At 47.9% G+C, this 26505-nt stretch overlaps 1 protein-coding gene across 10 annotated transcripts in view; it reads left to right on the top strand.

The window, feature by feature from the left end:
• The window catches only part of MYLK (myosin light chain kinase), a 176015-nt gene that overhangs the window by 45752 nt on the left and 103758 nt on the right, over nucleotides 1-26505 (top strand). For 4 of the 10 annotated variants that reach the window (XM_060298157.2, XM_060298156.2, XM_060298159.2 and 1 more), the window contains exons 3-10: nucleotides 10847-10895; nucleotides 11817-11982; nucleotides 12940-13105; nucleotides 15353-15371; nucleotides 16535-17070; nucleotides 17605-17811; nucleotides 22225-22359; nucleotides 25481-25633. In XM_060298157.2, the coding sequence (XP_060154140.1) occupies nucleotides 10847-10895; nucleotides 11817-11982; nucleotides 12940-13105; nucleotides 15353-15371; nucleotides 16535-17070; nucleotides 17605-17811; nucleotides 22225-22359; nucleotides 25481-25633 (1431 nt within the window). The remainder of the gene's footprint in view (nucleotides 1-10846; nucleotides 10896-11816; nucleotides 11983-12939; nucleotides 13106-15352; nucleotides 15372-16534; nucleotides 17071-17604; nucleotides 17812-22224; nucleotides 22360-25480; nucleotides 25634-26505) is intronic. The other 6 variants (XM_060298161.2, XM_060298158.2, XM_060298162.2 and 3 more) reach the window with 4 other exon arrangements.

The raw sequence follows: 26505 nt of genomic DNA, 5'->3' as shown, positions 1-26505 counted from the left end.
AAGAGCAGAGCTTCAGGAATTAAGAGTATGACTCATGTATGGAGCCTTTTGACCCCCTAATGGTCAAGTTTAGAAGGCAGTGCTATCCAACGGTCTTGGATTTTAGCTCCACTCATTTCTGACTATGGGGAAATTAACCTTTCCGAACCTTGTTTCCTTTTCCGTAAACTGATGCTAATGGCTGCCCCGTGGGTTGTGTAAAGATCAGTGCAGCACTGACAAATAGTAGGCACTCAGTAAATGGTAACCTTGTGATGTTCAAACGTGGCATTAATATCCTGAGAACTACTTGCAGAGGGAAATCCTTGTGTGGAGAATAGAGGAGAAAGCTTTCTCCTCTGATTTCCTTTGGTAACCAGGGCCAAGAAGCATGTACTCTCCTCCTTGAGGGCAAGCATCTTCATGACAGGACCATTCATGACCTTGTGCAGCCCTAGTCTGAGCCCTGGAAAGGCTTTGTGTAGCCAGCCCTGACACTCACCTACCTCCAGAGGACTGGGCACAGAGCAGGGAAGAGATGCGGTGCCTGCTTTCTGGGAGCTTTCTGTATAACGTAGGGGCCACAGCCTGTTCTCTAGCCCCACACTGTCCAGAGAAATACAATTGCCCCTTGAACTATATGAGTTTGAACCTCGCAGGTTCACTTATATGGGGATCTTTTTAAATAGTAAATACCACAGTATTATACAGTCTGAGGTTGGTTGAGTCTGCAGTGTGGAACCGCAGACACAGAGGAACGACGAACGTGCAGAGGGCTGACTCTAAGTTGTACATGGATTTTCAACGGCGGGGAGGGTGGGCACCCCTGACCCCCTCATTGTTAAAGGGTTGACTGTATCATGTGAGCCACATGTGTCATCTCAAGTTTTCTAGTAGCCACAGTTTTTTTTAAAGTTGAAATCGAATTTAATGAAATACTTTAACTTAACGCAGTATATATAACGCAGTATATAAAACCCAGTATATCCAAGATACTATCATTTCAACATATAAAAATTATTTCTGAGATATTTTACATTCTTCAACATTTGCAGCGTATTTTACATGGTAACACATCTCAATTCAGACCAACCGTATTTCAAGAGCTCAATAACTACAGGTGACTAATGCCTACTGTACTGGACAGCACAGCTCTAGAAGCTTGAATAGGGATAAACAAGGCTTACACGGAGAAAAAGAGAAGCCCACGTGTAGGAACAAGGTGGCAGGTTGTCCTGGGCAATCACATCCACAGAGTGAACCTAGGGCCGTGGGGTGGAGTGAGGGGCGGGGCTGAAATGAGAGATTTGCCCGAGACGTGGTGGTCTGACTTTGAGAAGATCCTTTGTGTTTCAGGGACCAGAGAGTCACTTAAGTCATTTCGAGTAATAGAGGGTTAATTTTAAGGCCATGAGCTCAGGAACCCGGGGAAAGCCAAACTGGAGGCCCAGAGGTGATCGGGGCCTCAGGATGGCTCATACTCACCTTATAGGCTTGTTTAATGCAAATGCAAGGGCACCCAAATCACCTGGGGGAATCTTGTTAAAATGCAGATTCTGGTTCTGTAGGCCTAGAGTAGGGCCCAAGTGTCTGCACTTCTAACCAGCCCCTGGGTGGTGCCCGTGCTGCTGGTCCACAGGTCACACTTTGAGTAGCAAGGAAGGATTCAGTTACAGATGTGATATATTTTTCCTAGTACAAATGATTCTCAAATGTGAGCATTTGGGCAAGTGGTTGCCCTTTTGCAGACCCATGGTCACAGCAAGTGTCCTTAGGGTGACCATTTGTCCCAGCATGCCTGCTCTACCAATGTAATTATAAATAGAGCCTCCTTTGACTTTCAGAAGAGTCCCAGTTTGGATAATAAATTGCATGGTTACCCTAGTCATGATCAACATGTCTGGTGCACTGGGCAGTGAGTAAAGCTTTAAAGATGATGTTGAGAAATAAGGGCTTATTCTAGGGGAAGAGGAGTAGCAAGAGAGTGGAGAGCGATAGTTTCAGAGGAAGTGGATAAAGTTTATTTTCATCTCTGAAAAATAAATTCCAAGCCATTAACGACTCCGCCTAAGAGTGCAATGAACAACTGAAAAAATAACTTTAAAAATAGTGAATATGTATTCGCTGGGGAATAGATTCGGCCAGGGGCTCCTTCCTCTTGGGAGTTTTCTTTGAAATGAATAAATGGAGGTGGGGGGTAGTCAAAGACCTGTTTCCTCCCTCCTTTCTGGATCCAGCCTTGACCATCACTCTTTCTTCTCTATTAAGTACACTATCCTTCATGCAAATTCCTCCTCCTTCACCTCCATTCCTGGGTGATTCTTCCCCCAGCTCCCTCCCCTGTAGGTGATAGGTTCTGAGGCTGCCACTTTTGTCTCTGTGGAAAAGCAAAGACATGTCCCCTCATCTTGGAATGTCTCACACAAGCAAAGAGTGCATCCCTCTATCCATTGCCTCGTTCACCACTCTGTTTCTCTCTGTGTCAGGCCCAATTCAGACAGGCTGTCTGCCCCCTTGGAGTTTACTTCCAATGGGGAAAGAGAGACTATAAATAGGTAACAAATATCACTTTTGCAATAGAATTAAGTGCTCCCTGACCATGCGAGCAAAAGAGAGCCAGGTGGCAGGCCACCTAGAATGTGGCGGCAGAAAGGAGAGTGACCCCATGTCATGGGATTTAAGGGAGAAGACTGGCCTTAGTGACCGCTAGCCAAGCTATTCTGGTGCTGCTGGCACCAGCATTCTCTGGTGATTTTGAATTTGTAGGAAATGCTTCTGCGCCATGTCTTTTGCTACTACCCTTTTCCAGGGTCAGACTTCTCAGATCCCTTTATTTTCACATTGGATTGAATTGATGACATTATATATTTGAGCCCATGTCTATTTACAATGGCTGAGTTTTAAATTATTGTATTCCTCAAGAACATCTTTCGTGATTCTCCTTTTGTTTTGTTGTCCTCTTCTTTTGTACTGTCTTCTTTTACCTAAATTTTCTACCTTCTTAAAGATCTGTAATTATATTTCCCATTTGTATTCTTTATAAACTCTTTTCAGTCTGTTATACTCACTGATGACTCTTCTTTCTGTAGGGGCATATGCCCTATTTTTTTTCTTACCCAGTCAGAATATTAAAATGTTCTGAGTTCTTGTCCTTTTCTGTCTCATCAATGGGAAAAATATAAATATGGTAGAGATAAAGATTATTCTTTTTGCCCCTCCAATCTCTTTGCCGTGAAACAGTTGTGTGTCAAGACTGCCTCACTTATTTGCTACACGGAAGAGTTAGATGACAAATGACTTGGTCCCATTCTGTTCTGGAAGCACGCCTTCCAAATCTCCTTCTCCCTTCCCTCTTTTGTTTTCACCTTCCAGTTTCACTTTGCCTCTTTTTCCCTCCAAAATGCACGCCAGTACCCCTGGCTGGGCCAGCCGCCATCTTTTCTTCCCATCTCTAACTCCTCTACCCATTTCTCCCATCTCCACCCCCAGAGCTTTCCCAGTTGCTTGTAGTTCTAGCCTCTTCTTCATTCATCAGACCTCATTGCACGTGCTAACTTTGTGCTGGGATCTAAGAGCAGCAAGACTTGGTTATTGCTCTCAAGAGACTTTCTTGACCTCATATTTCATTGTCATGTTGCAATTAAGCAACAACATCAGGCTGCATTTAGGAAGTGCTGGCTTTGTGCGGTGCCGTGTGGGAGATGAATGCTTTGTCAGATCCTTTCTGCAAGAACCTGGTTGGTCAGCTAAGACGTAGACACATTAAAAGCTAAGTAAAAGCACAACCCCAAGGCAGCACAGGTTTGTTTGCCAAATGATTGGCACTTCCGCTCTGTAAACGTAGAGGAGGACGAGACATCTGGAGGCTGAAATGGTCTGCGGTATCTTCTTGGAGGAGGGGGGGCTTGGCTAGCCCGGACAGAGCGAGTGAGATTGGGATGGCAGATTATGATTCTGATGCTGAGGATGAGAGGAAGGTGGTTAAGAGTTAGGGCCTGGGGTGGAGGGTGGGGTGAGTAGACGGGCAGGAGCAGAGAGTAGTGGGAAATAAAGCTGAAGGACAGATTGGGAGGAGCCTGTGGGAGGTCTGGAGCACGAGGCGAGGCGGTTTTTAGAGTCATATCCGTTCCAGAGTATGAGTGGACGATTCTGCCCTTACTTGTTGCTTTTCCATTTTCCTACGGCATGTAGCTCTCCAGATGAACTGCTGTCCTTAGCTACAGCTTGAGGGACAGACCTACTATGTGCTTGCTTTGCTTCATGAATCTTTTTAACTTTACCTTCATTTTTCTGAACACATGGGTTTACTACAAGTATTACGATCACAGATTTTTCATGTGTTCCATTAGTCTTTGATACACCATCACTCTGCATGATCCCCAACAAAAATGGGTTGCTTATTAGTACAATGACTTTCTCCAGAACCATGCTTAAAGTAACCTTCCCCTATGCTGCACTTGCTCACTGGGTGGCTTCTGCTCAGACACCTGTACAGTAGCCACAGCCAGATGACTCCTACCACATCAGACCCACAAGTGGGGAGCGGCTCAAACCAGAGGTAAATTTCTCTTGGTTTCCTTCCTGATAAATTGATACAAGATCAGTCTTTATGACTTAAGTACTGAAGGGAATACCTGCTACTTGGCTTGGTGTCTTGGGAGGGAATCACAGTGGAAAGTGACTCTTGAGAAGTGAGCTGGCATGCCTGTGCTCCTTGGCCTCAGAAAGAAGACTCTAAAGAAAACAGCTGTTTTGTCTCTGCAGAGGATCTAAATTCCTCTTCAGAGTACTTATGTAGGACAATTGAGAGATCGCTGGCCGCAATTTATTCAACTATTCCCCCCTCCAAAACAAAACTTCGTGTCACTACTCCTTTGAACTCATTGGGTAGGATATATGACTACCTTATCCATCCATGACCAGGAAGTAATTTGTCTTCTAAGTGGTGGATATTTTATTTCAACCGCCTGAGGAAGAACTGGTTCTTTAGTGCATCTGTTTCCTGGGGACCCAAATAGAACTCCTGAAATGTCTACTAGGCGCCCTGGGATAACCTCCTTAGCCTCTATGCAAGGATGTATGGTTGACCCTTGAATAACAGTTTTGAACTGCATGAGTCCACTTATATATGGATTTTTTTTCAATAAGTAGAGTACCTGTATTTTCATTTTACAGATATTTAAATTAACTTAGTGTGGGAGGAAGTTTGTGTTCAATTAGAGATCACAATATGCAGAATCAAAAGAACTAGGGTTTGAGTCCTGATTCTGCAGAACAGCTTCAGCTTCCTGCCCTTGGGTGAGTCATGTATCAATTCCTTCATTTTTGAGGCAGAGATAGAGTACGTGGATTTTCCACTGCACGGGGTTGGCATCCCTAACCACCGGGTTCTTCAAGGGTCAACTGTATTTGTTATTGAGTGTCATAGTGTAAGAATAATGTACATGTGCACATTCCAGTGAACGTGGACTGTGGCAGTGACCTCCAGAGCTCCCTGCCTGAGTGGAGGCTGTAGAGTGAACTGTTTATATAGGGTGAGGCCCCCATTTATACAGTGACAGGCAGCCCCTGGCCGAGGTGCATTAACATTTATGGTTAGGACTTTAGTGCCCTCTGGAAGGCACAGCTGAAACCTTGACAGGTGATAACCCAAACCTCCTTTGGAAGCAGGGCAGCCCAGCCACCTCGTCATCCTCAAGTGCTCCCTCCCTCCGCTTCCCTGGTCAGTCACCAGATCCTGCTGTGCCAGTTCTCATTTGTCCCCACTGCCACCATCGTGGTCCTATCCACTCCGTCCTGTTGCACAGATTTCCAAATGGTCTCCCCAGTTCTACCCATACCCCACTCTAATCTCCGCATTGCTGCTGAAAATATCTTTCAAAGAATTCAGATGGGATTTTATCATTCCCTCCCTTCGAATCCTCCAATGATCCATCTTTAAACTGAAACTCAAGATCTTCAATAGGCCCTGCTCTGGGGTGTCCCCTCCCCCATCTTTGAAGCACTTTGCTTTTCTCTTAAGGCTCAAGTTTTATTCTAGCTTCTATTACACACATCAGTCTACTTGCTGAAGCTCTAACTAATGCCTTATGCATAATAGGGACTGAATCAGTGTTTTAGTACAGATGAGGTCTCAAGGATCCCATGTCATACAGCAGAAAATTGTTTTGACACCACACTTACAGTCATTTTTCCCCATTTTCTCTACTTCAGGGGTCTGTAACTTGTCTTGCTGTGTTATCTTCTTTTAAGGTTTCATTCTTTCTTTGTTATATAATGTCTTCTCTGTTATTTATCCTAACACGACTCTTTCTTTTTACTATACTAATTTTTTCTTTTTTTCTCTTTATTGAGATATAATTGACATATAACATTGCTAACACTACTTTTTATTCTAGCGTCCACCTGTATACCTGTGTTCCTTCATTTCCGTGACTACTTGTACAGTGTGTTTTTTGATCATTCACCTTCAAATCCAAACATGCATATGAGCCAGTGCAGGCATCTATTTCGTTATGTCTTCTAAAGTGCCTGGGCATTTACATTGAAATAGACATGCTTGAACATCTATTGATGTACACTATCGAAATATTGAAATTCCATATTGAAATAAACATTACTATACTTCCCTTTCCTTTTGTTTCTCCTTAACATTTTAGTCAGGGCTTTACATTTGTTTTCTTTTTGAAATTATATATACGGATGGTTAGCGGCAAATATTGATTCAACATGGCACAGGGGACATTGCTAAATACATGTTATAAAAAGTGGGTATTTGTTCTGATTGATTGAAGAACCACTATTTTAAGCAGTCCTTAAAATCTCCTTTGAAGTTGCCTGCAAGTGGGGTGACTGCTCCCTGGTTTGCCTGGACCAGTCCTGATTTTACTCCTGTTGTCCGGGCAGAATTATTAATTATGCCCCTTTCAGTGTCCAGAGTCTCTGTTTGGATGATAAATTATATCATCGCACCTTTTTAGAAGTATGTCTTCTTCTTACCATCATGATCACATTATTCCCCTTTCAGCAGCATTCTCTGTGTCTACTCAGTCTTTGACAAAATGTGAGTAGTACCTCCGCTATTGAACTTTTCATTCCTAAAACCTGCTAGCATCCTCTTTTACTCATTCTTGAAAAATCTGAGATGACTGTTTAAATACCTTTGGTGCCTTGGCCTTTTTTTCCCTCTCACTAACTCGATCCTGTCTTCACTAATTCTCTTAACCTACTCTTCTATTTTGGGCATTTCTACCTTAATCCCCTTTCCACTTATTTTTCTACATAGCCTTGCTGTTCTGCCAGATTTTCATACTTTCACAAAATTAGTTTTGCCTTATCTGACAATTTGCAACTTCAAATTGTTGCCTATAAATAGACCCTGTTAGCTATTTTAGCCCCAATTCTCTGTTTGCTTTGATGTATGTCTCTGGTGTTGACACACATTAAGATGAGCATTCCTCAATTCCATTTTTAGCTGACTGCTTTATATGTTGCCTTTGGATTGTACCATAAACTGCTCTTACTCTGATACAGAAGTACCTCCAAACAGCACACTTTTGGTATTCTTTGAGGAAATGCCATATTTTTGCTCTATCTTTTAAGGAGTAGAGGAATTTTAGCCTTTGGATTAAGACATTTAGCTCCCAAGAGTTTTAAAGATTCTTAGTATAATTTTTTTATTGTGATAAAATACATATTACATAAAATTTGCCATTTTAACCCTTTTAAAGCATGCAACTCAATGGCATTAAGTACATTCACAATGGTGTGCAGTGATCACCACTGTCTAGCCCCAGAACTTTTCATCACCCCAAACAGAAACCCCACACCCATTGAGCAGTCACTCTACTCCCCCCTCCCCCAGCCCCCGGCAACCACTCAATCTGCCTTCTGTCTCTGTGGATTTGCCGCTTCAGAACATTTCATATGAATGGAATCATACATTTTTTGTGTGTCTGGCTTTTTTCACTTAGCAAAAATTCTCAGGGTTAATCTTTGTTGTAGCACGTATCATTATTTCTCTGCATGGCTGAATAATATTTCAGTGTATAGATAGACCTTATATTGTTTATCCATTCATCTGTTGATCAGTCTAATTTTTTAAATTAATTATTTATTTCTATTAAAGTATAGTTGATTTACAATATCGTGTTGGTTTCAGGTGTACAGCGCAGTGATTCACTTATATGTACACATATTCCTTTTCGGGTTCTTTTCCCTTATAGGTTATTACAGAATGCTGAGTGTAGTTCCTTGTGCTGTACAGTAGGTCCTTGTTGGTTATCTATTGACCAGTCTAATTTTTATCAGATCTTTACCCCAATGTGAAATGAGTGGTACAGTAGCATGATAAGTGCAGTGAATGGTACCTGGATATTTTAGATGAGAGTCTTGGTGATTGGTGTGTGCCTAATGCTGTGGAATAGAGCATGTATAAGAGGCGATTACGTTTTGATATATTTTCTTCTGGTTGTTTCACTATGTTCGGGTATTGTATCTTATTTTTACCTGATTATGATCACATTGAATAGAAAATTTTGCATGCTGCTCTTTTTTTCATAAAATTCATTCGTTTAACAAATATTTGAATACCTACTATGTGCTGGGCACTGGCCTGGATACTTCTGAGGAATCAAAAGTTCTGGTGGGAGTATGGCTTGGGAGTTATTATGGATATTATTTAAAGCTATGGGACTAAGACCCCCCCGGGGAAGAGTCCATAGCGCTGAGGAGAGGACCCAAGACTCAGCCCTAGGGTGCTCTCCGAGGTAAAGTTCCAGAAGAGAAGGAGGTTGAGGAAGGAATAGGCAACCTGGTCAAAGCAGGAGAGTCTGGAGGAGAAAGTGCTTTGGAGAGGCGTGGCCCCTGCTGTCAAGTGCTACTGAGTGAGACTGTCAGAGGATTAACCACTGGGTTTGGCAAGATGGTGGTCGGAATGGAGCTCCGTGGAGTGGAGAGGATCACAGCCCAGCTGGAGTGTGCTGAAGAGCAAATGATATAATATTTTTAACATGTTTCTGCATGTTTCATATATTCTTAAACATAATTTGGTGGCAGAATACGATGTCTAATTGTACATTTTACTAAGCCACTTATTGTCTCCCTACTGTGTGACATTTATGTTGTTTCCAATATTTACTACTACAAACAAGACCAAAGTGAGTAGCTTTGTAAACTTTCTTTCCTACTTTTAGCATCGTTTCCTTTAACTGGAGAGACAGAAAGGAAGATGCTGATCTAAGAGCAGAGCATCTTTAAAGCTGATGATTCTCATTTGCTCAAATACCTTCTAAAAGCACTTCCTCCAGCGGTGTCCGAGGGACCCCAGCATCTTGACTGCAGTTGTCAGTTGGGCCTTCCCAGAGCAGGTCTCTCCTTTTATCAGCGTATAAATTCTTTTAACCTTGAACAGAGAATTGAATGACAACAACTAAACCCACATTATGGGATGAAAACTGTACACGGCTCACTAAATAGTTATGTTAAGCAGAATGCAGGTACAGCAAGTGTCAACCCATGTGGCATCACAGCTTACATGTGAGGCAGGCGTTGTTATTAACCCTTTTCCACTAAGGTCCTGGTATAACCTTCAACCAGATATGACTGAGGGAGGTACTCAGCCATGACCTTCACCTTCCATTCCGATGTTCCTATGCATTCACATAGATGTGATCAGTGCTGGAATTTAAGGAAGTTTACCCTTTTCCGGGAGACACCCTGCAGATCTCCCATTACAGCTGCCTGCCGATATCAGGGAATGACTTCTACCCCTTCCATGCGTGCCTTGGGTGGAGTTTAATAAACATTCCCGGGCCTCCCTGGTGGCGCAGTGGTTGAGAGTCCGCCTGCTGATGCAGGGGACGCGGGTTCGTGCCCCGGTCCGGGAAGATCCCACATGCCGCGGAGCGGCTGGGCCCGTGAGCCATGGCCGCTGAGCCTGTGCGTCCAGAGCCTGAGAGGCCACAACAGTGAGAGGCCCGCATACCGCCAAAAAAAACCAAAAACAAAAACATTCCCAGTGTGTCTCAGAAAGAGAACAGCTTCCAGGCTGATTGTTATCTCAAAAATGCCCTCCTCTCCCCCTCCCCATTCCTCAAAAACACCCCACTGCTGTATAGTCACCTCCTGGTCACGTTGGGTGAAGCCGCAGTTGGGTGAAGGAGCTGAGCCCAGCCGCCTTGCACAGTCTGCTGTTTAACTGCTTCCCTCCCAGCACAGCAGCCCCTCACCCAGGACTGGCAGTGCCCAGCGTCCCGCTGGTGCAGGTTCTGGGAGGTGCTGGCTGCTCTGGAGCTTGTCTCCTGTGATCTGCTCCATTCCAGCGGGACAGACCCTGCTGTTTGCTGGGCGTTACGTGGAAGGGTGGCGTGGTGATTGGGTCAAAAAGGAGTAGATGTAGTAAGAGAGATGCATGTGCATCTCCCCTGTCCGTTCAACTGGCTCCTTTTCTGGAGAGGTCCTGATCGCCACAGATCATCCCCGAGTGGAAGGTCCAGGGGCATATAACCACTCAGCAGAATGGTGGAGTGTTCTAGAATAGGTAAACCGGGATGCTTTCCTGTACCATTACTGGCTCTGTGACTCAACTGGGCGACTTTATGTCTCCGAATCTCATTTTTTCTCACCCGTTTAAAAAAATAGAAGGATGTTGTAATACCAGCCTCCTTAAAGTATTGCAGGAAATCCGTGCGACGACGCATGTAAAGCGCCCACCATAGAGCCTGACCCAGTATGGGCTCGGTCAGGGTGAACTGTTCCGTCATTATCCGCGCCCCGCCCCCGCTGACTCTTTCTGGCTTTTGTTGCTCCCAGTGTGTGGCTCAGACCGGACTTTTCAAGCCTCTTTCTCTTTGTTTCCTACTTGCAGGGGGCTTTGTGAAGAAGCACGGTCAGCCTCTTGTTTCCAAAGCCTTGGGGTAAGTTCCAGGATGTCCAACCCAGCGTAAGGTCACTGGCGTTTCCTGAGGCCTTGGCAGAACAGCCTGGGGAGCAAGTCTTCTCAAACATCTTGGGTTGTGATAACTAAAGCGGGAGCCTATTGTGGTGTGATGTGTCAGTCACACGGCATCTCCTGACCTGGAGGCCTCTATGGATACCCCTTTGACGAGTCCAGTTGCTAAATGCAAGTGGGCTATGTGGCCAGAGTCTGCAGGAGTCCCTAACAACCAAGGCAAATAGTCAGAAGACTTAAACAAGCAGACTTACAAGGGGCAGTCAGTATGTGAATTTCGTATGGCAAGTAAGCCTAAATTGGTGAGGGTAAGTAACAGTAGCTGCTGTAACAGGCAAGCCCCCAGATTGCAATGGCTCGACACAGGGAAAGGTGATTTCTTACTCAAGCAAAGTCAGTGCACATATTCTTGCACAGGTGGAAAACCTTCCTATCATCTTTCGGGGACCCAGGCTCCTTCTGTTTTGTGGCTCCATCGTCTCCTAGGCCTCGGAGCCTCAGCAGGACTCTGCATCCAGCCAGAAGAGTGGGCAAGAGAGGCTGTGGAGAACAGCACAGGAGGTTTTGATGGGTCCAGCCTAGAAATGACACGTGGTGTTTCTGCTTTCTGATCACAGTCTGTGGGCCAAAGCTGGGCTTTGGCCGGACCTCCGTAGAATTCAAGCACACCTAACTTCACGGGAGGCTAGTAACTGAAGGCTGGCTGCATGCTCAGGAGGTGGAGGCAATAGGTTTCGGTGCCACAGACCTTTTCAGAAACGTGTTTGAGGCACAGAATTGGGAAGGTTGCCCTTTGCTGATTTCTGAGCCCAACTTAAGTAACTTGGGTGGGGACAGAGAGAAAAGCATCTGCATTGCTGTAGATTCTCTGCTGATTTCTTTACAGGGACAGATTTGCAGCCCCTGCGGTGGAGACCCGTCCCAGCATCTGGGGAGAATGCCCACCAAAGTTTGCTACTAAGCTGGGCCGAGCGGTGGTCAAAGAAGGACAGATGGGGCGATTCTCCTGCAAGATCACTGGCCGGCCCCAGCCACAGGTCTCCTGGCTCAAGGTGAGGTTTTGTCTGCCCTGACTCTGGGTTAGATCCCTGGACTACGGGGAGTCGGTCTTCCCAATCAGTCCCTTCCACTTCAACTGTAGAGCGTCCTTGAGGTTCTCATGTGTTTGGTAGCCATGCCCGTTCTTGCCCCTGTTTGCACACTCTCCCTGTGTTACTCAGCCCACGATGTCCTGTAATCCACACGCTCACAAAACAGTATAAAACTTCCGAGTCAAAACAGACCTGACCATGTCAAGAGAGTGGAGTCTGAAGTCTGGGGCTGATTTCAAGCCACAGCTCCCTGATTGACAAAGCATGAGATGCTGGGCAAAGCATTTGATCTCTTAGAACCCCAGTTTCCTTATCTATGAGGCAGAGATAATCCCACCTACCTACAAATACTGCTGGGAGGCTCCACGTGGGAGTGCTTTATAAATCATTCAGGGCTGAACAATGTGAAGACAGAGGTGGGGGGTGGGGGAGGGGGAAGAGGAGGCAGCAGTGGGGGGGGGCAGCCCATGTTAACAGGGCAGTGAGGAGCTCTGGGGGTCAAGGCCAGGGAGAGGAGCTTTTTCACAGACGGAACTCCTGTATAAAAATGAGTGACAGGATGCCTTTTCCCTGATTCCTGATTCTCCTGTACTGACCCTGGAACATCAATAAAAGGAAGAGGAAGACAGAGGAGAACTAAAGTGAGGAATATAGGATTTCCCACCTCAAACTAGGGCTCCTTCGAAACAGGTTCCATACACCTGCCCTCAGCTGGACCGAACACCACAGCGCATCCATGCTCCTCGAGTCAGGACCCTTGGGTGGCCCTCAGGCTGCTCTCCAAGCATGTTGACAGAGCCCAGAGCAGAGGGCCCTGCTGTGCATGCCTGGTGTCTGTCCCACCTGGATTGACAGCAGGTAGGACAGAGTCAAAAGGTGAGCAGTTTTCTCTGACCAAGCTGTCTATGCCGTCCCCAGGGAGATGTTCCCCTGCAGCCCAGTTCCCGTGTGTCTATGTCTGAGAAGAATGGGATGCAAGTCCTGGAAATCCACGAGGTCAACCAAGATGACGTGGGAGTGTACACGTGCCTGGTGGTGAACGGGTCAGGGAAGGCCTCCATGTCTGCTGAGCTCTCCATCCAAGGTATCAGGCGGTGGGAGGGCTAGTGCCGGACCGTCCCTTCCTGGAGTCCCTACCCTCCTAGAAGGAGCTGCTTGCTCATTACGTGTCTGTGTGTGACACGTGTCACACTTACCTACTCATGTGTCCCTCCCCAGGGGCAGGGTCTTGAATCAGAAGAAAGGGTAGGCGGGTAGCACAGACACGGCCATGGAGGAAGATGCTTCACGTGTGTCTGCACACCTGTGTTCAGTTTTTCCTTCCTGCTCAGACTCCTTTTTTTTTTTTTTTTTTGCTGTACGCGGGCCTCTCACTGCTGTGGCCTCTCCCGTTGCGGAGCACAGGCTCCGGACGCGCAGGCTCAGCGGCCATGGCTCACGGGCCCAGCCGCTCCGCGGCATGTGGGATCCTCCCGGACTGGGGCACGAACCCGTGTCCCCTGCATCGGCAGGTGGACTCTCAACCACTGCGCCACCAGAGAAGCCCCAGACTCCTTTTTTATTTACATCTCTAATTGCCTTTTGGATGAGTGGGCGTTGCTAATGTCTTGCCATCACCTCAGATTTAACCTGCCTGAAATTGATCTTGTCATCCATCCTGTCGTTCAGATCAGGTGTTCCCTCAATATAACTCTGCTTCCCACCAGACTGGGCATTTCAGCATCGCCTCTGACTCCTGTTTCTTCTTGCTGTAGTCATCAACCCCAGTAAACTCTTCTCTTGAAATCTCTTTGAATACGTCTCTTCCTTACATTCCCCTTGGTTCTGCCAAGTCCAGCCTGGGGAAGCCAGAGTGTGTGGAGGGGGAAGGGGATTGACGTCACTTCATTCTAGCGGGAACCTTGAGCGGGGTGGGATTTGGGGATCTGGGAGGGAAGCGACCTTACTCTCTCCTCCTTTCTTACCCTCATTTCTTTGATTTTCCTCTTCCCCGTCTCTTTCCTTTCTCAGAAAATACCCCTTCTTGCTTTCTGTGCATTTTTGGCCCAAGTGTGTTCGCTACCCACAGAAACAAATTTATTCTACATTGCAACCCAGGAGATAGATAGATAGATAGATAGATAAATAGACAGATAGATAGATGGAGAGAGAGAGAGAGATTTAACTAAAACAAGTTTTGTGAAACAATCCTGAGTAATAGTATGTACAGTACATGCTGGCATTTTCTCTTCCATTCTACACCATTAAAAGAAAAAACCCTGGGGACTTTCCTGGTGGTCCAGTGGGTAAGACTCCATGCTCCCAATGCAGGGGACCCGGGTTCGATCCCTGGTTGGGGAACTAGATCCCACATGCTGAAAAAAAAAAAAGATCCCGCGTGCCGCAACTAAGACCCGGTGCAGCCAAAATAAATAAATGAATAAATGAATATTTAAAAATACATAAAGTGTAGGACTACCACGTAAGAAAACGTTGGCAATTTTAAAAAAAGAAAGAAAAAACCCTGGTCCTGGCCATAGCATTTGACTTCACAACTCACTACAGGCTCAGGACCTGCTGTTAGTCATCTGGAGAAGTGTTTTAGTCCCTCTCCCTTTACTTGCCCTGGCACTGAATTAAAGAACTGTCTCCTTCTGAAGCACTTAATGACATTTTGTTTGAAAATATTCCCAGAAAAAGCCCCTCAAATAACCAAAACAAAAAGGGATAGATAAGATTGGCAAAAGGTTGATATTTCCCTAATCTGGGTGTAGGCTTTCAGTGTTTGTTATATCCTTCTCTGTACTATTGTATATTTTGTAATTTTCCGTGATAAAAATGTTTTAAAATCGTGTGGCAAGAAAAACATATCTAGTAATTGTATGTTTTTTCTTTGAAGAACTGAATAAAATTACACTTTCTCTGTATACTTTAAAATGAAGCAGGTATTTGTCAAAAATGATCACTGGGGGTTTCTTTTTGAGGACCACATGCAAGTTAAACTTTCTGGGTTTGAAGTTGTCAGTAGAGTGGTGTTTGTTTCCTTCTGTGGGCTAGAGAACAGGAAGCTCCAGTGCCCAGGGCGGGGCAGCAGAGCCTGCCATAAAGGTCCCAGGGCAGTGCTGGAAGCTTAACAGTGTCTCCAGGGCTCAGAGGAGTTTATCAGATTAACCCAAGAAGTTCAGGACCAGGGAAGCTGAAAGGAGAGAGGGAGGGAGGACCATAGGTGATGGGGAAAGTGAGAGTTTGGGAAGCCAAACTCTGTCATAAATAAGAGATGGTTGTATCACTTGCTGTTCTTGGTGTATAAAACATTCCACCAACGGTCTTTCTACCTTCTCCCTTTTTCCAGGCTTGGACATTGCCAATAGGTATGTGAAGCCTTTGTGATCATCATGTTTCCATCTTGAAACGCCCTGAGAGAAAAGAGGGCTCGTCATCAAGAAACGCCCTGAATTTCTGAGTCACCATGTAGGGGGGAGAACTGACTGTTTAGGAGGCACTGTTTTATTTGGGGTGTTTAGTTTTATCCTATTGTAATTTGCTGTCCAGATCCTGTGTCAGGCTTGCCATCAGCATCGAGACTCTTGAAGACCCTGCTCAGTGTCTTTACTAGTTAGCTGTCATTAGGAAGGGCACTGCTCTGCAAGGATGCCCTCCACGTTCAAGGCCAGAATCTACTTGCTCACCCAGCACGTCTTCACCGGGAGAGCTTCCTTTCCTGAGCGTGAGGCTCTGTGCTAGATGCTGGGTATGCATGGCGAGCTGTCTGGTGTAGAGAAGGGCCTTAAGCAGAGCCACACAAAACATGAGCGCTAAGCATAAGTGCGAGAAGCGCTCGTTTGGAGTAACGTGTCAGAGGACCCCTCTTCGAAAGCTTGATGTTGGAGCCCAGGCCTGTGAGGAGTAGTATGAGCTAGGAGAAGAAAACCCCAGGGAGAAAGTGTTCCAAACAGAGGTGTTGCAGGTGTGAAAGTGGTGAGTTGAGAGGGAGCCTGGGGCGCAAAGAACCCTGAGGGGCTGCAGCCTGGTAGGCACTGGAGACAGTGTCTTGGGGCGGGGGGGGCGTCCACGCAGAGCCACCTCCCACATGGCATCCCTGCAGGCCGTCTTGAACAGCTCAGTTTTACTCTTAATCGAGTGGAAAAGCTGTTGGAAATTCTTAAGCTTAAAATGTCATCATTCAACTTGTGTTTTTAAAAGATGGACGGTGCGTGCTACGTGGAACTTGGGTTAGGGCCAGCGTGGACAGGGTACATCACGTGTTCGAACCAGGTCGGGGCTCGTGGAGAAGAGAAAAAGGGCAGATGTAATAAGTGTGGATAGAACACTGGGCTAGGGATGGGTTTGAAGAATGGCTGCTTGTTTTCTGCCTGGAAACTGAGCAAACTGCATAGAAAGACATCGGCTCTTACTCTGTCTTGATCTGTGGGCTTTTGTAATCCCTGGAGTCTGGGCTTGTAATGCATAACCAGATGATTGTTCTATTTCTTCTTCTGCCCCACTGTCCCCCGCCACACAACCCACCAAACAGGTCGCTTGTGAGAGGAACAAAGGTGGCCAGTTCAGACATCAGGAAGGAAGTGACCAATGGAGTCGCTCAGGGGCTGAAACTGGATGGCTTGGAGGCTGCAGCTGAGAGTAAGAACTGCTCCAGCATCCAGAGAGGTGGTTCCCCTGCCTGGGCCACAGGGAGCCAGCCTCAGCCCCTGAGGGAATCTGAGCCGGAGCCAGTGGGGGACTCGCCCGGAAAGGCCCTGAGGACCCCCGTCCTGCAGAAGACTTCCAGCACCATCACCCTGCAGGCCGCAAAAGTGCAGCTGGCACCGAGAGTGCCAGTCTCGGGTGCCCCGTCTCCTTCCAGAGAAGAGAGGGAGAAGCCAGCTGCTCGCCCTCCAGCCGCCCTCCACGCCAGGCAGTGTGGCCTGGGAAGCCAAGACACTGTGGGCCAGGTTGCTACCAGGAAGGTCCCCACGGAGGGCCAGGGGGACACAACATTCCCCAAATTTGAGACCAAGCCCCAAAGCCAGGAAGTCAGTGAGGACCAGCCGGTCAAGTTCAGATGCGAGGGTGAGTAGAGCTGCCTGAGGCCGCTGGTGCCCACACTTAGCCCCCAGGGGGCCACTCCCGTCCTTCCGCTCAGTGGTCAGAGTCTCCTGTATCCCCCGACCCCAGGAAGCACCTTACAGGGGTCTCCCCTCCGGAAGGGCTCAATCTCGTCATGTCTCTTGTTCTGGAGAAACTCCTAGCAGTGACCCATTGCTCATGGTTGGAGACAGCACTGACCCTGAGCCCTAATTCTCACCACCCTCCGCGGGAAACCCATCACCACCATCTCCACCGCACACAAGCCGCAGGGGCCCCTCCTCTTTCCTCCCTCTGGCTGATCTGGAGGCCTAGCTTATCCCCTTGTAGCCTTCCTCCCCAGGGACCCTGCCTCCACCTTGGGATGTGGGGTGGCGGGGTAAGAAAGCAGGTTGAAGCGGGAGGGCGGCCGCACACGGGACTGGGCTCTGCCCTCCGGCTCAGCCTCTCCACCCCTACCTGCGCCCCACAAGTCCAGCGTGCTCTCGGGGGCCTCCCGTCCTTCACCTGGCCCTGTAGTTTCAGGGATCCCGAAGCCTGAAGTGACCTGGTTCCTGGACGGGGCCCCCTTGAGGAGAAGAGAAGGCACCATCGAGGTGTATGAAGCTGGGGGGACCCATTACCTCTGCCTCCTGAGAGCCCGGGCCAGGGACAGCGGGAACTACAGCTGCACAGCCACCAATGTCCGAGGCCGGGTGTCCTGTGGCTGGACCCTCCTGGTGAAAAGTGAGTACATTCCTCCAGGTCACCCCGGGTTCCCTGAGGGAGGACCTCTGTGGGGTGCCTCACACACCGCACAAGCGTCACCTCCTGCAGCCCCCTGCCCAGGGGGTACCACCCGACAGAAACATCGCCCCCACCCACCGGCCGAGGCCAGAGTCACTGCTCCAGGACAGTGATTCCTGATCAGGAGTTCGCATCCGAATCACCTCAGAATAAACATGCCCAGGCCCCAGGCCCAGCCCCGCTGTGGGCTGCCAACTCTCACAGAGAACCAGATCGACACACCGAGAGTGATGTGAGGTGATGTGAGGGCCACATCTTTTGTGCTCGTTATAGTGTCTGTTTATAAAAGTAGTGCATGTTCATTGAGAGGAATGTAAACACTCTATATAATCTTATGACTCAGAAGTAAATGATAGCTTAATATTTTTAAAACACATTTAGTTTTGTGCTGTTTGTATACTGCTTACTATTCTAATTTGCTCACATTACATAAGCATCGTTCTATATTTTTTAACATCGTTTAAAAGCATGCTTTGGGGCTTCCCTGGTGGCGCAGTGGTTGAGAGTCCACCTGCCGAGGCAGGGGACACGGGTTCGTGCCCCGGTCCGGGAAGATCCCACATGCCGCGGAGCGGCTGGGCCCGTGAACCGTGGCCGCTGAGCCTGCGCGTCCGGAGCCTGTGCTCCGCAACGGGAGAGGCCACAACAGTGAGAAGCCTGCGTACCGCAAAAAAAAAAAAAGCATGCTTTGTAATGGCCTTATAATATTTCATAGAATGATGTTTAGGCATGGCCGTGTTGTTTCCATTTAGATTGTTTCTATTGTTTCCATTTTTTCACTACTGTAACAGAACTGTGTTTAGGGACCCTAGACTCATGTCATACTGTTGAGGAACTTATTAGACCACAGCACACTGCAGGCTGATGGAAACTCTGTGAGACAAATAACCTTCACCTATTTTTTCAACAAGTGAATTGCAAGCCAAAAGGAAAGAAGGAACAAACTGTAGGAAACTTAGATGAAAAGACACATAAGAGACACCGGTAGTTGCAGTACATGGACTTTGCGTGGATCCTGATGGAGACACACCTTAAAAAAATTTTGTTTGTAAGAACATCAGGAAAATTTGAGCACTGACAGGATATCCGGTATAAAGGAGTTAGTGCTGTTTTTAAGATGTGATGGTGGATCTCGTGGTGATTTTTTTCAAAGTCCATATATTTTAGAGATATAAGCTGAGTTATTTACTGGTGAAATGATATGATTTGTGATATTTACTTCAGATATAATCCATGTGTTGTGGGACTCAGTGGCGGGTATGAATGAAGTGAGATTGGCCATTATGAAAGTTGAGAAACAGGGATATGATGATTCACTATACAGCTTTCTCTACTTTTGTGTATGTTTGAAATTTGCCATAATAAATGTTTCCAAAAAAAGAGCTTACTAGTTCATTCACACAGTAAGATGCTATGAAGCCAGGGGAACGAATGTGCCTGACCTGTAGACCCTGCTAGTGAAACCCGTCCAAGATATGTTAGTACGGGGGACAAGCCAAGTGCAGAGAGAGCCGTGTGTATCATATGCTGTTTGTGTTAAAGGAAAAAAAATCTGTGTCCACAAAGCACACTGATGCTTGTGTGTGCATAAACATTTCTGGAAGGGTCCACAAGTTACCTCTAGGAAGAGACACTGGGGGTCCAGGAAGGGGTGAGAGGTAGTCTTGCTTTTCACTGTATACCATTGACTCACTTCTTAATTGGGAATTTTACTACCTTTGTGGATTCCTCCGCAAGGAATAGTATCCATTCATTTGGAGGTGGGAGCGCCTGTAGGCAGAGGTCCCAGGTCGGGGAACCTGAGCTTTATCATCCAGGACTCTGTGTCAGGGCGGGGGACTCGCCTAACATTGGGTCCACCAAAGGTTAAAAACCAAGAAGCTTTGGTGGGAGTGTTAGCTACTATTATTAAATGGAAGCTGTGCGTGGAGACCGTACCTGCAGCAAGTTGGGGGTGAAAGACGCTGTGGGTTTTAAAGCCACCGCAGAGCTGGGCAAGGGGGTGGGAACTGGGCATGCCACAAAGCTAGCTGTGCTTACCAGGATTCAGCTGTGTGTGTGTTTGCTTTAGAATGAAGGCTGCTCAGGATGCTGCAAGCCTTCGGGTAATTTCCAGAGTTCTGAGAAAGCTGGTGTTGAGTCCTTTTGCCAGCGCCCCTGTTCCTCGTCTGGAGGGGCAGACTTATGGAAGTCCTTAGTCTGCCATTCCAGAAGCCCTGCTTGACTGCTTTTCTCCTTAGCTGTTCTCTAGAAGGCTTCACCAAGATGTCGGTCGTCTAATGCCTCTTCCTCTCTTTCTTCCTATCACTGCAGAAAAGCTGCCTGTTTCCCTTACCAAGACTTCTCTTTCCATCCCTCCCATCCCCACAAAGATCGGGTCTAATAATGATTAACTCTCCCACTATTTCTTCAGTCTCTCCCTGTCCCCCTATCTAGAGGCCTCTTTCTCCTCCCTACGGGGGTGCTCTGGTCTCCCCTCAACTAAAAAGAAAAAAAACTTCCTTCTGCTTCAGTGACCCTTAAGCTCCCACGTTCTCTCTCTCACTCTTTTACCCCAAAACTTGGTGCTACTCCAGTCTCCAGTTATTAGCTGATAAAAACAGCTAATCCCCCACCGAAAGCCTGTTCAATGTGCCAGACTTCGTGCTAAAAGCTTTACTTGCATGGCCCCATTCAGTTATACCAACAAGCTTACGAGATAGAGTTACACCCATTTTCCAAATGAGAATACTGAGCTGTAGTGAGGTTCAGTGACTTGTTCAAGGTCCCGTGCCTTGTAAAAACTAGCATATTCCTAACCCGTGTTGGTCTGACACAAAAGCCCATATTGTTTTCAGTGACTCCCAAAGGCATTTCTCTAATGGGGGAATTCGATGCCATCCAAAGGGGTGGAGGTGGAGCCTCCCCCCACCTGTCCAGATAGGCTGGCATCCCTTCCCTCAGTACCAGTCCCATTCAGATGCACCATCCTGACTTGTAGCTGTGCTCCCACTGCTACTCTCCCTCTAGGGGAGCTTGGGCTAGAGGAAGTGTGGATGTAAAGTCAGAGAACTGGGTGTAAAGCCTTGCTTCACCATTGGGCTTGACTCTGGGAAATTATGAACTTCATCTATACAACGAGCTAAAGATAGCAGTCTCGTGGCATTGTCACCTCTGGAAAAGTACCTGGTAAGCCCTCGAATATTAGCCTTTGCCCTTAAACCTTTGCTGTATAATATGGTTTTCCCCTCATCACTGTATGGAATAGCCTCTTGAAAAGTACCAGTGAGATATCTTCTCATCACCAAATCCAGTTGCCGTTTCTCAGCTCTCAGCCACCTTGACTCTTCTGCAGCATGTTCTGGGTGTTGTAGAAGAGATTTTCTATCCCTATTGCTCTTAATTATGGCCCCCAAACTACAAAACACTCCCCAACTCACCTATTTAGAAGGCTTCCGGAAAGTTCAGCTCAGTGGTTCTCAGTGAGATTGCGCATCAGAATCATGGGGGGGACTGAGTAATGCATTGTCCCAGGCCCCCAGTGCTTCTGAATCACTGGCCTAGGTTGGAAAACTAGAACCCATGTAAGTCCTTGTCATCTGATTCTGTCCTGGAATTGGAAAAAATAATTATAAGAATTTAAAATTGAAATGTCCTCACCAATGGGCATGTGGTCTCTACAAGTGAAAAAGATATTCACAAGAGTGTGCAGGGTCTTTAGCTACTACATACAATGTTTCAGTGTTCATCCTTGTACATATATCTCTTGAGTAAACCATAAGGGGATATTTCTGTGATTAGATCATAGAGGTTGCCAGTCTGTTTTTTTAATTTATAAATTGTTCTTTGAGTCAGCTTAGGCAATTTATGTCTTCCTAAAAAATCTATTTTATCCACATTTTCAATCTAATGAAACATTTCGGCCAAGGATTTTTAAAATAAAGAAAAAAAATGTGTGCATCGTCCGACGGGACACGTCAAAGACGATAAAAGACACCAGAAAGTAGAATAGGGCCAAGAAAGGGGGAAGGAGGAGCTCTGCGGATGCTCCAGGATAATGAAAGTCAAGACAAGATGGGGAGTGGGGAGGGACTTGTGTCCCGGAGGAGAGGAGGCCAGCCTCGTCCTGAGCACTCCCAGACCTGGGGTGTCTTGTGACAGTGCAAAAGCCCCTGCCAGTGACTCTGCCTCAGGCTCCAGGTCTCTGCCTCAGTGGCGCTGCCTGCTTCCCTGTGTGATGATGGGTCAGGCAAAGCCAGGCCACCAAAGAAGCAAGCCCTGGGCGCCCAGGGCAGTGAGGTGTCAGCCTCCGGTCAGTCAACAGCACGGGTCAGCTGTGATCTGAGATGGCCTGTCTGTTCTCTGCCTTCACAGGGCTGGCCGTGTTGGAGGCGGCCCCCTCATTCTCCAGTGTCCTGAAGGACTGCACTGTCGTTGAGGGCCAGGACTTTGTGCTGCAGTGCTCGGTGCAGGGGACCCCGGTGCCCCGAATCACTTGGCTGCTCAATGGTGAGTCCCCCCCTGCTCCAGCTGCCTGGGCCCTTGACCCTGGCTGCATTCTCACTTGGCTTCCCCACATATCACTCTGAACCGTTTATGTATGAGAAGGAAGCACGGGGTACAGAGAGAGCACAGGACCTGGGAGTCTGCTAATGCCTGGCTGGGGACACTCGGCAAGTTTTACTCCAGTCTGAACCTTGAGCTCCTCGTCTGCAGGACGAGAATAATGCCACCTACCTTCCAGGGTGGCAGTTGTGAAAATTAAATTAGATCCTTTATATAAAACAGTTAATGAGATGCCTGGCACCTAGGTGCACAAGCAATTTAGTTCCTTTTCATATGGCCAGGCTCAGAGTGGGCCTCAATAAATATTTGTTGAGTCAATAAATGAACAAATATACCAACAGATTAATGAACCACACTCGCAGTTGCTCATGGGATCTTGCCTTTTATTTAGCGGCAAGTGGTTTGGGGGTTTATAGACCAGTAATTCTTTTTAACATTATAGTCCTATAGAGACATCCCAACTTTTTTTTTTTTTTTTTTTTGGCAAGTAAGGTCCTTTGGGGAAAAAAAATTATTATATATTATCACCTTTCTCTTTTTTTAAAAAAAAAAAAGCCTTTAAATTCCAAAAGTATGGGAGTACTCTATTATTAGAATTGAGAACAGTCCATAAAATTGGTGAAATTGAGTGGGGTCTGCTTTGGGGATCTGCAGGGAGAATGAAGAATCTGCACTTGTCCTTCTCCATATCGAGTGGTTGGGTGACCTTGGACACCCCCCTTTACCTCTTTGGGCATCGTCTTCTTTATTGGTGAGGAGTTGGGCTGGAACAGAAGGTTCGGGTCTCTGCCAGCTCTCACGCTGATGGAATAGGCTCCTTAAGGGAGCAGCGGCCCGTCACCTGTGCACCAAATAGCCCCAGTCATTTCTGCACCATTGCCATGTTGCCTGTGAACCTGCCTCATTGGTATAGTTTGCTTAGGCTTTGCTAGAAATGATCTTTAGTCAGTGAGAGAAGTTGCCTTGGGGTCTCCCTATGTGTGGTCTTCTTGGGCAGAGAGGTGAGAATTGGGGTCTCCACCCCTCTCTACGGACAGAGCTCCTATCGGATTCCGTGACTGAGCGAGGAGGCAGCCTCCTTGCAGCTGGAACAGAGCATGGATGTTAAGGACTAAAGGAAGGGCTCTGAGCAAGAGAGTTTCCCTTCCGCCTGGCTCACACTCCAGGCCAGACATCAAGAAACATTGTCAATAAAGGACCAGTTGGTAAGTATTTCCAAATTTGCAGACCATGCAGTCTCTGTCACAGCTACTCAACTCTGCTGTCATGGCACAGAGCGCAGCCAGAGACAACATGTCAATGAATGGGTGTAGCTGTACTGCAATAAAACTTTATTTATGGACATGTGAATTTCACACAATTGTCACACGTCATGAAATATTCCTCCTTTGATTTTTTCCCACCATTTAAAATATGAGAAACTATCCTTAGCTTTTGGGCTATACAAAAACAGGCGTCAAGTAGGATTTGGCCCACGAGCAGGAGTTTGCTGACCCCTGGTCTACACCTCTCCAAACTGAAAAGCAACCCCACCTTACTCTTGGCGAATCTTGGCATTTTCACACTCTTCCCACTAGAGGGCGATCATGCACAAGTCGGGGACCCTTGGCCGCCGACTCTGATCTCACCAGTCTTGGAGCTGGGAGTTCTGTGTTGCCTAATTCTGAGTGCCCTGAGCCAACAACTCCTTTCTGGAGCCACCATTTCCCCCCATGCTTGTGGAGCCAAAATGAGCTGTGCTCCAGTAAAAGGAGAGCTCTCAAACAGCTTGTTGGCACAGGTTTCAATAGCAGAGGCACTTAGATGGCAGTCATGGAATGTACTGGTATTCCCAAGGAAGAGAGGTTTTAGGTACATGCGCGCGCGCGCGCGCGCGCGCGCGCGCGCACACACACACACACACACACACACACACACACACACACACACACGGGTGTTCAGTCCTCTCAGTAGCAGGATCCTGGCCCCTGGCTCTCCCAGCCCCCAGCCCCACTTCTATGAAGTGCAGTCGGGCCAGCGGAATCTCTTTCCTCTGGCCCTGTGGCTGACTTGGCGGTGCCTGTCATGGAGATGTGAAGTGTTGCTATGTGCAGAAGAAAACATTGGATTGCAGGGAGAGGACCTTTTGCTGCACTTTCTCCCTCTGCCACTGCCCACCCCCAGTTTTATGATGTGCAAACCAGGAGCCTGGGCTGACAAGGGAAGGAACTGACAGTTGCTTTGTATATGGTGAATGGAAACATTCCTGCTCTAAGGCCAGGATCTTCAGTAATGAGATTCCTTTTTTTTTCCTGGAAATGGAAGCTCACATCCTGGAATGATAAAATCCCGGGAACATATAGCATTAAAGAAACCACTGAATTTCACGCCACACACTTCTGTCTCCATGCAGGACTTTATGTGAGCTGAATAAAGGGCCCTCCATGCAAGGGACTCTTGGAAGAAAGGGGCAGAGTCGTTTCTTAGTTCCCTGTATTTATCTTTTCTGTGAATCCTAAAATGCATGTCATTGCAGTGTTAGGTTGAGGGCGCAGAATTGCTTCTGGTAAATATCTGCAATGGGAAGTGGAATCATTGCTTCTGGAGACATCTGAAAGGAGCCGGGAGCCTCATGTGCAGTCTGGGTGAGGTCTGTTCTGCCTGAGGCTGGGCTATGGGCCAGATGACCCTGTCAGATTCTTTCCAGGCTCAGGACTCCGTGAAGTCTAGGATGTGGATTTGGGGACTATTTATTTAAACAGAATGCACAGGACTCTGTCCCTTTCCTGCTTGCATTCTAAGTGCCTCCAGAATCTGCCCCCCAAGTCCTACCAGCCCCGGCCTTGCTCCTGCACACACACAATCACTCCCTCTCCTTTACCTCGCTAGCACCTGCCTCTTTTTCCCCTCCTCGGACCTCCGTCCAGTTGGCTGGGGGTGGTCCCGCCACATCATTAGCCCTCAGTGGGGCTGAGCAGGTATGGGGAACATCGCCGTCAGGACAACAGCTGCCCTGCTGAGGACAGGGCTCACACCCTGCCACTGGGTGCTCCCTGCCTGAGCCTTCCTGTGCTTCCCTCCACAGGGCAGCCCATCCAGTATGCTCACTCCACCTGCGAGGCTGGCGTGGCTGAGCTCCACATCCAGGATGCCCTCCCAGAGGACGAGGGCACCTACACCTGTCTGGCCGAGAACACCTTGGGGCAGGTGTCCTGCAGCGCCCGGGTCACTGTCCATGGTAGGAGCCCCTGGGCACCTCTCTGGAAGCACCTTTCCTGCCAACACATCTGCTTTGGAGAAAGGGCACCTCACCTAAAGGCAGGTGGAGGCGATGGCCTCCAGGAGCTCACAGTGACCAGGGTCTACCATGGGAGATGGACATGCAAGGCCAGTCCCCACCCCCTCACCCCACCAAGGCTGAGGGAAGATGCAGGGGAAAGAGGCAAAGACTCCCTTGGCTCAAGAAGCTTCCAGTCTGGTAGGCAGAAAACCGCACGCACTGAAAGACAAAGTATCCCTGGAGGACTTAGGCTCTCACAAATGACCCCTCACGCCCTGGGGGACACTGGGAGACACCGGGTAACGAGTGCCAGTATTGAGGCTTCCAGAGGGCCACCGTTTGTCCCCCTTTTCCTTCTGCCCTTGCTCCTCCCCAGCGCCCCAGGCTTGCTCTTATACCTCGCCAGCCTGGTGTCCAGTAATCTGATTATTATGGTTGTCCCCCATCGTTCAACACCAAGCGCTTAGTCCCAGGAAGTCCCTAGAGAGCCACAGACTCAGGACAGAGCTGTCTGGGCTGTGGTATCGGCAGGCATGGTGACAGTGCCAGGGAAGGACTTCTTGGGCCCCAGGTGTTCAGGTAAGCCTGACTCCCCAGCCCCAGCTGAGCCCGGGCCCCCAGCTCCCCCGGTGACTGGGGCCCGGGTGCTTGGAACAGATGCGCTGTGCCCTGCTTTTCCAGCAGCCTAGCAGGAGACATGCCTCCCCGCTCTGTTCCCGCAGGGCTCGGCCTCCTGGGGAGAGTCTCCCTGTATGTGGGCAGCAGCAGCCCAGGGGTGGGGGGCAGTGCTATTCCTATCTTACATAGAAGGGTCTGAGGGTCTCAAGAAA

The sequence above is a fragment of the Globicephala melas genome, chromosome 4 (assembly GCF_963455315.2).
Source record: "Globicephala melas chromosome 4, mGloMel1.2, whole genome shotgun sequence".
NCBI classification, from domain to species: Eukaryota; Metazoa; Chordata; class Mammalia; order Artiodactyla; family Delphinidae; genus Globicephala; species Globicephala melas.
Note: the sequence above shows the minus strand (reverse complement) of the source record. Positions and strands in the feature narration are given on the sequence as shown.